Raw genomic sequence first — 13172 nt, forward strand, 5'->3', positions numbered from 1 at the left:
TTCGACGACTATTGCTGATTTTAAGATTATAAAAACAATTATTCCCAATTATTAGTTATTTTATGTCTAATAAGCAAACCATCGCCTCACGCCGCGCCATTTTTTTTGATTTTCGGATAATAAATTAAAATAAGACATGCCCTAAAGGTCTTAGTTACCAGGTCATAAAATCCCTTAAAAAAACATAGTAAGTAATAATAACCATAGATTAAACACTTAATATAAATAATAACCCTTCAAAGAACAGCTGTAATTTTTTTCATATTTTATAGGTTTTTCTATTACTCTACAAATATGCGGTTGACTTTGCGCTTACTATCCTCGGCGATCGCAAAAAGACCATTCTATGTCACGACTCCGATATTTTACGTTAACGCTCGTAAGTAAACATTGGATTAAATAGAATTAAAAAACACTTATGATCCTGTATACAAAATTTGTTAAATTAAATTTCGGTAGTGGTGTTAAGTAATATAGGTTCGTAGGCTGATCGGCATAATTTTCTGTATAGTTATTCGGTCATCATAGGTATTCATTAATGTGAACACTTATTATGATAAAAATGAAGAAAAGAAATATGCATGAACAATTCCTTCCAGCGCATTTTAACATTATAGCGATATAAATTTAACTTTTAACACTAAAAATTACGTAATGTTAAAGAAAAATTGAATCCTATATTTTTTGTTTATTTCTCTGCTTAACTAGATAAAACACACATGATAACTGTGAGACAAAAATAAACAGTACAACCTAATAATTTACCAGATAATAAGTAAGCTGAATACAGAGAAGACAGAAGTCAACTGTATCAATATCATTGTACTGATCTACTCTGATTCAATGATTGATTTTAGAGCACTGATTTGATGTTGCTACTTGAGAACAAGTTATTCTATCTATAACAACATTTAACCCATCATAAACAGGAAACATTTTAAAGTAAAATTAATATATTTATGCGGAGTTTGATGTGGAAGATCACAGATTTAAAAAGTATTAGTTTGATTTAATGAATTCATGTTTCCTGAGACCATAATCGAATATGGAAGCTGTTGGATACCTCCTACACTCATGTAGCTTTTTGATTTTGTATGTCAACTGATTAAAGTATGTTTCAACATCTATAAAATTATTTCATAGTTCGTGCAATACTAAGTCATTAAACAATAATTATGATTGCTTTTTTGTTTCTCCTTAATTACCGCTGTATATTACTAATGGGACCTTGTAGACATCGACAATAGCACAGCCAAACCACCTTTTCTTAAATGATGGGAAGTAAACAAAGGTTTATATATATATAATGATATGGAATACTTCAGAATGAATAAACAATAAAATACTGAATTGTGTTTTCTTTAATATAATAAGAAAATATTTAAACCCCTTAATCTCTTTTAAAATTATTATTTTAAACAGTATTATTATATGAACTATACAAAACTGAACTCTGTTTTCACTCAATGACAGACAAGTGAGTGATTACATATAAGAAAAATATATTTTTTAAAGTAAAAAGTTTTAAAGGTTTTTTTTTATTGCCCTTGTAGGCAGACGATCATACGGCCCACCTGATGGTGAGTGGTTACCGTCGCCCATGGTAATTACCTCTTTTAAAGAAGGACATGTCATAGCGCTCAGGAAACACCGTGGAGGGGAGCTCATTCCATAAACGATAAAGATTTTCTTTAGATATTTATTTAACTGATATATTTATTCAACTGTTTCAGCACCACACATCGGTCACTTGTACTCAGCAGTAGTAGCAGATGCCATACAGAGGTTTGAAAAGCTCATCAGTCCTGACTGTAATGTCATATTCAGTACGGGTAAGGTACCAGCATTGAGCAACCCACATGTATTACTCAACTTGGTATTAATTTAAGTCTTAATTAAGGCGTAAGTGCTCAAAGCTTAAATAAATTCACAGTATATTTCGATCAAGTGATGTTAGTACAACTAGGTTCAAAACTTAAAGCAGATACAATTTTTTGTAAATATAATAAATATAATATAATTAATAAATCATCACAAATAACTTCCATGGGGAAGAAATGACATTGTGTAGTGGAAATATGATTTGCTCAGTTACTATTATTACAGCGCTTCGTGAGTGCACAGAAATAACTACCACCATTCCCTCTATTTCTGTCATGAAACAGTAATGATTCTGGTTTCATCTGAGACTTGAAAGAAGCTAAATTATCTAGGCAAATATCAAAATAGAATTATAATATTTTTAAAAGAGCATAGAAAATAATTATGCACTAATCAACAAATCACTAATCAATAATACAATGCAGGTACAGACGAACACGGTACAAAGATCCAGCAAGCAGCATTAAAAGCTAACCTCTCCTTACCGCACTACTGTGACACCGTGAGCAATGAGTACAGGCAATTATTCAAGGATTTTGATGTCGAATACACGGATTTTATACGTACAACTGAGGAAAGACATACTAAAGCAGTTACACATTTCTGGGTAAGATGTTTAAAGTAAAAATCTGGTTAAAGGTAATTGAGCCATACAGATTTGATTGAGGAATACAGACTTTCTCGGTTCCTCTCATGAAAACAAACTGAACTAAATGTGCTAAAGCCACAATTTTACCATACCCCTGTGAAAATGGTGTCAAAATAAGACATGGCTTCAACAGTGGCCCAAATTAAAATGTGATATATACATATTTTTATTTCACTAGCTGAAAATGCATTATGTTTTCAAATATTTAAAGAACATTTATAATTAATCAACAATAACATCTAAAAATTAAAATTAATATTGTGTTGGTAATATCACAAAATGTATCTATCATGTTGATTGTATTATTTTAGTAGTTTCATAACAAATTCAATATGCGTAACAATACTGCCCAATGGCAACCTTCCAAACTCAAATCGATTGAAAAGAAAATGCACCGATAGGACAGTTACAATATTGATGGTGATTTTTTACACAGAACGAGCTGCTCAAAAATGATTACATTTACAAAGCAAAATATTCAGGATGGTACAGCGTTAACGATGAGGCTTTTGTACCCGAGACACACATTAAAGAAGAGATCAGAGACGGTGAGAAGGTGAGTGTACTAAATAGAACTTGTTAAGGAATTAATGCCTTGAAACGTTGTATACCTAAGCATAATTATTTGTTTCATTAAGTTCATATTTCGTAATCGAAAGCGAAGACACGCCGTAGGATCATTAACCCCGCGCGTCAGATTATTTTTAGTGGTTTTACATTGCGCGTTCAAACACCAGTGTGCTTAGTGCGAGTTTTTTAATGTTTTCGATAGCGTAAAAGTTAACTCAACTCTGTATGCAGTCGGAACAGCGCCCCTAGCGGCAAACGTAGGCAAACTTTCCAACTCCATACAAAATTGGCTTAACTTTTACACTATCGACAACGTTAATGTGGGTGACTCACATGTATTTATTTATTTTATAATATTTTATTATAATTACACTACACAACAACACATACATACTTTATTTTATATCAACACATTCATTTATCACACAATCATACAAAACATTATTTACACTAAACAAAATAAAATTCACAAGCAAAGTCAGGCATGACCTACCTTCAGCACGATTCAAACATGTCCACCTAGACTTGATCGGACCCCTACCGCCAGCAGGTGATTATCGGTGCTGCCTTACAGCCGTCGATCGCTTTACGCGATGGGCAGAAGCTATACCTCTGACCGATATCACCGCTAAAACAGTGGCCAAAGCATTCATTTCTTGTTGGGTGTCCCGATACGGTTGTCCTGTCGAGGTTGTCACCGACCGCGGCAGACAATTCGAGTCGGATTTATTTCTACGGTTGTCCAAGTCCATCGGCTTTGATCACCGTAGAACAACAGCATATCATCCACAGTGCAACGGTTTGGTTGAACGTTTTCACCGGCAGCTAAAAGCTGCCATAACATGCCACGCAGACGCAAACTGGACTGAGACCTTGCCACTCGTCCTTCTCGGTATAAGGACTGCTTTCAAGGAAGACCTCCAAACGTCATCGGCAGAGCTGGTGTATGGCGAGCCTCTTCGCCTACCCGGCGAATTCTTCGGCCATAGTATCACTCACCACACTACCGACGTTACCGACTTCTTGGCTCATATGAGGTCCTTTGCAGAGAAGATACGCCCAGTCCCTCCTCAACACCATTCGACACAAAAAACATTCGTTTTTAAAGACCTCGCCACTTGTAGTCAAGTATTCCTCCGAATGGACTTGTTACGTGGCTCACTTCAACCTACCTATACAGGACCACACGAAGTGCTTAAAAGAGGCGATAAATATTTTTCTATTCTTGTCAAAAACAAAGCTGTGACGGTAAGTATAGATCGCCTTAAGCCGGCATATATACTGTGCAATGACACCGGCACGACCTTAAACCACACATCTCCACCAGATACACCACCCATTCCATCACACCAACACGTCCCAGTAAAAACAACACGATCAGGCAGGAGAGTACACTTTCCTGATTATTATCGCCCGTAGGCACGGTCTTCGGAGGGGAGTGATGTGGGTGACTCACATGTATTTATTTATTTTATAATATTTTATTATAATTACACTACACAACAACACATACATACTTTATTTTATATCAACACATTCATTTATCACACAATCATACAAAACATTATTTACACTAAACAAAATAAAATTCACAAGCAAAGTCAGGCGATAACTGCAGTATAGCGGCGGCGATAATATTTCGCTAGTACATCGGGGCATAGACGAACCGGTCGTCGCATTTTTACCGATCCACCGTCACCAGTCGAAATCTGCCTTGCGAGCGCGCATCCCGTATTATCTTTTCTGTTCTACGCCTTTTATAATTTTTGCTTTTTGTTTCGTGTACCGCTTGTGTTGCTTGGACTATCTATTTCTTGTTACTTTCTCCTTCTTTGTATATTTTGTGTTCGTCTTAAATAAAAACTTTCTTTGTCTCCATTTGTGTTTGGAAAGACATTATATTACAATCTCCGACGACTAAAGTTAAAAAACTCGCATTAAGCACACAGATAAAAAAAAAACATAGAATTTATTTTCCCACCATATATTTTAGTATATATTTTTGCTTTGATGGGTGGACGAGCTCACAGCTCACTTGGTGGTTAAGTGGTTACTGGAGCCCATAGATATCTACAACGTAAATGCGACACCCACCTTGAGATATCTTGAGATATCTCGTAGGGCACCGGTGACCTACGCGGCAGTCAACACGTTAATGTCAATTGAGAACAATGAAGACGTAGCTTCGGCCTTTAAAACTACCAAAATTCTCCAATTATTACCAAGAACAAGACCTGGCTGTATGAACTAAAGCCTTTCCCATTAGGGATAAATTAATATCATCATCATAATGTCAATTGACAGATAAAAGTGGCAACGGACTCGGGGCATCCCGTCGAGTGGACTGAAGAGTCCAACTATATGTTCAGGATGAGCGCCTTCAGAACTCACCTTCAGGAGTGGCTCAGGACTGGTACTTAAAGTTTTTTACCTGACATCTGTATATACAAAAAAAGAATTTATAGAATAAGAATTAATTAAAACAAAATGTTTTCGGGAGGTTGAGATGATATCTGTCTCTACTGGAGCCCATAGACATCTACAACGAAAACGCTACCCACATTGAGATGTGAGTTCTAAGGTCTCACTATAGTTACAACGGCTGCCCCACCCTTCAAACCGAAACGCATTACTGCTTCACGGCAGAAATAGGCAGGGTGGTGGTACCTACCCGTGCGGACTCACAAGAGGTCCTACCGCCAGTAATTACGCAAATTATAATTTTGCGCGTTTGATTTTTATTACACGATGTTATTCCTTCATCGTGGAAGTCAATCGTGAACATTTGTTAAGTACGTATTTCATTAGAAAAATCGCTAGGTACGTATGCACCGGACGTCTTATCCTTTAGGCCACGACGACTTCAAAGGTCTCCACTACTAATTCTTAAGTCCAGTATGTGTAGAGGGGTAATTCTCTCCCATATTTCTCCCCCGTATCCAGGTAAGTGAAAACCATTCCTCCATCCGACAGATGGTGTTGTGACACCGGCCAAATACCAAAAGCAGCTTCTGGACATGCTGAGAAACGACACTTATTTCCCGGACATATCCGTCAGCAGACCTTCGTCCAGAGTGCACTGGGCCATTAGGGTGAGCACAATGAATGCGGCTTAATGAAGACATGAGTGGATGAAGGGGATATGATACGCATAAAAAACGTTATAGTGAGCCAACCTTTCAATATAGACATATGCTGTCGCGGACTTTTTTAAGATCTCTTAAAGGGGAACAATTCTGTCATACATTATTTTAGCGAAACTTTAACCGTTTCCGCAGCACACGCAGCGGAAGCTCTCAAAAGAGAAAAAAACCCGATTTTAAATGTTCTTTATTGGTGCTTTTATCTTAGCGTGATTTTATTTAAGTCTTCCTCCATATATGGGTTATCTAACACTGAAATAATTTTTCAAATCAGGCCAGTAGTTCCTAAGATTAGCGCGTTCATACAAACAAACTCTTCAGCTTTATAATATTAGTATAGACACGCACATAACATCTTCATTCAATGTAAAAACTCAAAAATCTTAAAAACGGTACGTAACCCCTTCATCCACTCATGTCTTCAATTGGATTTTTATAATCATGCTTTTTCTTATAACTTTTTGTGACACATCTAATGGACATCATGAAGCTCAGTACCATTGCCAAGATGTTCCCGCAGATTGAAGATTTTAAGATAGGTAGAGCTTGAACTCACTTTAGAATAGCCTTTCCCAAAGTGGGCGATAACGCCCCCTTGTGGGCGCGGCAGACCTAAAGAGGGGCGGTAACAGACCCAGAAAAAAAGAGCCGACTGAGCTCTTGCTATAGTGGTTTTTAAGGATGTGAAAAAATTGGGGCGCTAAAAAATAATTTATTCTCAAAGTGGGCAGTAGACAAAATAAGTTTGGGGACCTCTGCTTTAGAAGGTTCCGTCATCCAGCTTATTTTTGCTGCGTAGCAGTAATGCTTTCCGCTTGGAAGACAGCACAGTTTTAATTCAATACGAATGGAACCTTGTGTCTTAAAGAAAATATATCTATGTAATCTAGTACCAGTCGCTCAGGATACCCTCGACGCTGTTTCAGTCTTCGCGCGCAATATATCGTGCTGTACTTTTTTTTCATTGCTTAGATGGGTGGAAGAGCTCACAGCCCACATGGTGTTAAGTGGTTACTGGAGCCCATAGACATTTACAACGTAAATGCGCCACCCACCTTGAGATATAAGTTCTAAGGTCTCAAGTATAGTTACAACGGCTGCCCTACCCTTCAAACCGAAACGCATTACTGCTTCACGGCAGAAACAGGCAGGGTGGTGGTACCGTGCGGACTCACAAGAGGTCCTACCACCAGTAAATAAGTTAATAAGATAAGTTGATTAAGTAGGTCTTCTTTCAGATGAGAGTGAAACAGAATAGAATATAAATGCTATTAGCAAAAGTAAAGGTGAAAGCGTTTATTAATGAACTGGAGTTACAATGGGCGATCTTATAGCTCAAAGCGATCTCTTCCAACCTATCCTCCTCTACGTACAACTATTTATTAGGGTCTCAGAGCTAAAAGGCAAATATAAAACAATTGAGGAACACTCACACCAGCAAACCACATTCCTTCCACCTCCAGGTCCCGAACGATGAGGAGCAAAGCATATACGTGTGGCTGGACGCTCTGATCAACTATCTGACCGTGATCGGCTACCCTGACGACGACGCGATGAAGCTCCGCGGCCGACCCTGGCCGGCCGACGTCCACGTCATCGGGAAGGACATCCTCAAGTGAGCGCAAATGTTCACGATTGACTTCCACGGTGAAGGAATAACATCGTGTAATAAAAATCAAACCCGCAAAATTATAATTTGCGTAATTACTGGTGGTAGGACCTCTTGTGAGTCCGCACGGGTAGGTACCACCGCCTTACATATTTCTGCTGTAAAGCAGTAATGCGTTTCGGTCAGAAGGGTGGGAAGCCGTTGTAACTATACTGAGATCTTAGAACTTATATCTCAAGGTGGGTGGCGCATTTACGTTGTATATGTCTATGGGCTCCAGTTAACAATCAGGTGGGCTGTGAGCTAGTCCACCCATCTAACAAAAAAATTAAATAACAAAAAAAAAGGATTGTGTGGTTTTATGAAACCACGGTAAAAGTGAAACTTTTTTTCACATTATAGAGATTTAACTCTGAAAAACAACATTTACATTAAACAGTGACAAAAACAAAATAGCGTGGAGCACTGGCACAAATGAGTAATAGTCTATACACTACACGGTCAGCTGCTGCGAACTATAGGCGCCGCCATATTGGCCTTGGCTGCTCTGACGAGCGCCTTTCACTTTATCCCTACTCCGCGGCCGACCGTCACGCGACATGCAACACACAGGCGAAAAAGTTTGTTATAAAAGTTTCAAAGTCATCCAGGTTGAGTGGTCGCCTCCATTGCCGCGGATTGTCCGATGGTTACATCGTGGATGACAGCTGGGTGATCGCGACAGGTTCCACGGGCTGTACTGGCCCGCGTTCCTGATGGCGGCGCGCCGGCCCCCGCCGCGGCGGCTGCTGTGCCACGCGCACTGGACCGTGGACGGCAGCAAGATGTCAAAGTCGCGCCGCAACGCCGTGCCCCCCCGCCGCGTGCCCGCGCCCCCCGCCGCGCTGCGCTACCTGCTGCTGCGGGGGAGCACCCTGCCGCACGACGCCAGTCAGTACCGCGCCACCACCTCGCCGATATCACCACTTTAAGTAGGGGAAAGTTTTGGCTCTGCTCCTGGCATTGCTGAAGTCCATGGGCGACGGTAACCAATCACCCTCAGCTGGGACGTATGCTCATCTGCCTACACGAGCAATAAAAAAAAGATAAAAACATCAATGTGCTTAGTGTGAGTTTTTTTAATGGTCTTTGATAGCATAAAAGTTCGCTCATATTCGTATGCAGTTGGAACAGCGCCCCTGGAGGCAAACGTTGACAAAAATTCCAATTCCATACAAATTTAAGTTAACTTTTACTCTATCGAAAACATTAAAAATCTCGCACTAAACACACTGTTTGGTCGGACCGTTAAATTAAAAGCTATGACTAAACTCGTCTGGTTTGTCCTCATAGAGTTGGTCTCGATGGGTATTTTTCACAAAACGTGTCCTTTTTGTTGAATTTAGTAATGTTTGTTTATATATGTGTTGCATATTTGGGGCACCCACAAGTTGAAATATGGCTATAGTATCAACAATGCAAATCACGTAGTTTCATACAAAATTAACATAATATTTCAAATCTTCGATGAAGATCACGGGTAGGTACCACCACCCTATTTCTGCCGTGAAGCAGTAATGCGTTTCGGTTTGAAGGGCGGGGCAGCCGTTACACTGTAAAATCTCATGTCTCAAGGTGGGTAGCAGTATCTTCGTTGTTGATGACTATCGGCTCCGGTAACTACACTGGGTGGGTCATGAGCTCGTCCACCCAACTAAGCAAATACATAAGATTCATTCGATATGTGTTTAGTCAAATTTTTTTACTACGAACATTACGGTATGTAGAACATAATTCAAGAGTTGATTGTCATAGTGGTAGTCAAGAAGGGCGCCCTATAGACACAGCCCACTGAGTATCTCGCCGGATCTTCTCAGTGGGTCGCGTTTCCGATCCGGTGGTAGATTATGCGAAGCACTGCTCTTGTTAGGGTTAGTGTTAGCATATTCCCTCAAGTTGAGCCCGTGAGCTCACCTACCTGTTTCCGAGAAGCTGAAATAGTCTTTTAGGCTACCAGCGAATAGTTAGGGACAAAAAAGATGGGGGATTGCCTCAAGAGCTCAGGCGCTGTGACCCAGCTTCTAGAATCATCGATGTCATCCGTTGTCGGTCAGCAGTGTCTTGTTATTTTTTTCCTACCTAAGCTGATAGCCTTGAGTCTTGAGGGGCTATTTCAGCGTGACCTTAGCTAGTAGGTGAGTTCACGGGGCTCAAACCGGAGTGATGCTAACACTGACCCTAGCAAGAGCCGTGCTTCGCGGAATCTACCATCGGATCGGAAACGCGACCCACTGAGAAGATCCGGTGAGAAACTCAGTGGGCTGTATCTGTGGGTTAGTTTACTCACCGAGCCTTTCGTCGCAAGCGACGGGTTTAACGAGGATGGTGACCAGTGCTTGTGGTATCTAAAAGCACTGATCATGGATCGTGAGGATCTGTAATGACGTGTTTAGCGCGACGTCGACTGTTTACCATTCGGTCTACAGGATCAGGTATGATTGTTATGATTGTTAGCTCTCGTACAGCATAGTGTATTGCGGTCCACAGACTACAGCGAGACGAAGCTGATCAACATCGCGAACTCCGAGCTGGCGGACACGCTCGGCAACCTCGCCTCGCGCTGCTGCGGCGCCGCGCTCAACCCGCGACAAGAGTTCCCCGCGCTGCGCCGCCCGCACCCCCGCGCGCGCCCGCTGCGACACGCGCTCGACCGCCTGCCCGGTAACCACCCGCGCTAGCTTGGAGTCGTCGTGGCCTAAAGGATAAGACGTCCAGTGCATTCGTGTTGAGCGATGCACCGGTGTTCGAATCCCGCAGTCGGGTACCAATTTTTCTAATGAAATACGTACTCAACAAATGCTCACGATTGACTTCCACGGTGAAGGAATAACATCGTGTAATACAGATCAAACCCGAAAAATTATAATTTGCGTAATTACTGGTGGTAGGACCTCTTATGAGTCCGCACATGTAGGTCCATCTCCCTGCCTATTTCTGCCGTGAAACAGTAATGCGTTTCAGTTTGAAGGGTGGGGTAGCCGTTGTAACTATACTGAGACCTTGGAACTTTTAAGTCAAGGTGGGTGGCACGTTGTAGATGTCTATGAGCTCCGGTAACCACTTAACACCAGGTGGGCTGAAAATTAAAGGGGGGGGGGGGCTGACGATACACTTATTGGTCCGTTTCGTTCGCAGACGCATGCTACGAACACTACTCGAACTATGAGTTCTACAAGGTGGCAGATGCGGTGATGCACTGCCTCCACCAAGCGAACCTGTTCTTCGAGACTGAGAGGCCCTGGGAGTTGAAGAACAAGGCCGAGTGTCAGTCGGAGCTGGACGCGGTGCTGCACATCACGATGGAGACGCTGCGGCTGTGCGGCATCGTGCTGCAGCCGCTGGTGCCGGGGCTGGCGGGGCGGCTGCTGGACCGGCTGGCGGTGGCCGAGCGGGGCTGGCGGGACCTGCGCCCCTCGTGGCAAGCCGCCGACGCCATACACGAGACCAGACGCATCCAGGGCGGGAAGTTCGTACTGTTTCCCAGGATTAGTAAAGACAAGGACAATTTGCACAAGAAGCAGGCGAGTGCGTGACCGCCGGAGATGCCGCCACGCGATGTCAAACAAATAGTCTCAGCATCAGTGTGCTTAGTGCGAGTTTCTTAACGTTCTCGATAGCGTAAAAGTTAAATCAATTTTGTATGCAGTCGGAACAGCGCCCCTAGCGGCGAACGTACGTAAACGAGCCCATTCCATACAAATATGAGCTAACTTTTACGCTATCGAGAGCGTTAAGAAACTCGCACTAAGCACACAGAGTATCTTTACAACTCTGCTTAAATATATCATGAGGGTACTTCCATCTAAACTCAAAGGGGCGATAATATCGAGCCCCGTCGTGTCGAATTGACGAGAACTGTATATATACTATTAGTAAGTTGCGGCTTTCAATCAGCCCTACCACAGTTGATGTCCATGGGCGACGATGATAACGTGTAACATATTATTCTGATCTTAGTGAACGTTCTTTGTGATGGATCGTATGATTAAAATTTTAAAATAATATTTTTTGTTTTATTGAGGCTTTCGTCTTTGTTGCCGTTGTCATTGTATGAAGTATACAGTCCACTTGATGTTAAAAAAGGGAGCCCTCCCTGTAACGAGCCTCAAAAGGGGAGGTCCAAGTTTCAAGTGCAACTTATGTGTAAATACAACTTGAACGAATCACTATTAGAGCGTAGAATGGTGGGTTAAGATTCCCCAAAACCCCCTCGAAGGGTCTACTGGAAACTCACCCACTGCGTCCAGCTGTGTGACCCGCATGACGCTCAGTACATACTCTGCAGGTTGTTACCTATATATTAATAAGTAAAGCAAAAACTTTGTATCCCTTTTTACGAAAATTGCGCGGACGGAGGACTATGAAATTTCCCACACTTATAGAGAATATAGAGATGAAGTGCAGAATGCTAATATTTTTTTTAAATAATGCATAAAAGATACATTAAATCAATAAAGAAAACATTACACACTCTACATACCATGTACTTGACGCACACACGTATGTATACTATTTATTGTCAAACTTTTGTTCTTGACGTCTGTTGTCAAATTGAGAATAGATTAAATATTGTTTGTTTTTATTAATATCTTTATAGTGTATCTTTCGCGAAATTTGTGATTGTAGTGTGTGTACAAACTTACAATTCCAATGAATTATAGTCAAATTTCGACTACTGCGGGACTTCTAGTTTTTATAAACGTGTCAAGTGGACACAGACATCAATCACAACCTCGAAACGTCAGATTAGAGTCAACTGTATACAACACTAGCTGTACCCGTCCGCTTCGCTGAGCATTTAAAATTAACATTATTATTTCTCACCCCCACAAAGATTCTCATGATTAACGCCCCCGCAACTGGTGTAGGGAATCCAACACTCATATAAATATTAGCCTATCCATTAAGTACATCGACGCTTGAAAGGCAAACGTGACTAAGCGACAATAATTGCTTTGTACATAAATGATAGGCAATAACCATATTCGATGCGCAAAAAATATATATTTCTAGGTCTATTAAAATCATTTCAATCCTACAGCTTTACTATAGTCGGATTTTTAATTAGACGAAGCCAGCTGACAGTAGCTAATGTCAGTTTGTGAAATAATGTTGCTATATTTAAAGTAATAGTGATGCGTTCAGTTCTCGTTCAATCACATGAATGAACAATGAGTGTGAAGAGTTAATCATTAATTTCAAACTATAAAAGAATATTATTTATATTTTACAATAAAATTGTATTAAAGTGCTCCAATATATGTTACTAGTAGTATTAACT

General features: G+C 40.9%; 1 protein-coding gene across 1 annotated transcript; it reads left to right on the plus strand.

Moving 5' to 3' along the window:
• The first annotated feature begins 208 nt into the window (after window positions 1–208).
• Window positions 209–11893, plus strand: LOC101735767 (methionine--tRNA ligase, mitochondrial). The gene is made up of 10 exons (XM_038020569.2): window positions 209–379; window positions 1734–1832; window positions 2307–2488; window positions 2967–3086; window positions 5405–5513; window positions 6074–6192; window positions 7707–7858; window positions 8577–8782; window positions 10379–10552; window positions 11027–11893. The coding sequence occupies exons 1-10, from the start codon at window positions 295–297 to the stop codon at window positions 11422–11424; spliced, it is 1644 nt and encodes a 547-aa protein (XP_037876497.1). The 5' UTR covers window positions 209–294; the 3' UTR covers window positions 11425–11893.
• The last annotated feature ends 1279 nt before the right edge of the window (window positions 11894–13172 follow it).

Source organism: Bombyx mori, chromosome 26 (assembly GCF_030269925.1).
Source record: "Bombyx mori chromosome 26, ASM3026992v2".
Lineage (NCBI taxonomy): Eukaryota > Metazoa > Arthropoda > Insecta > Lepidoptera > Bombycidae > Bombyx > Bombyx mori.

Excerpts from the sequence above, each read along its gene's own strand:
- LOC101735767 (XM_038020569.2), top strand. The coding sequence starts at position 295 with ATGCGGTTGACTTTGCGCTTACTATCCTCGGCGATCGCAAAAAGACCA. Across the intron at positions 1,833-2,306 it reads TAATGTCATATTCAGTACGG|GTACAGACGAACACGGTACA; the intron begins GTAAGGTACCAG and ends AATACAATGCAG. Across the intron at positions 6,193-7,706 it reads GAGTGCACTGGGCCATTAGG|GTCCCGAACGATGAGGAGCA; the intron begins GTGAGCACAATG and ends TTCCACCTCCAG.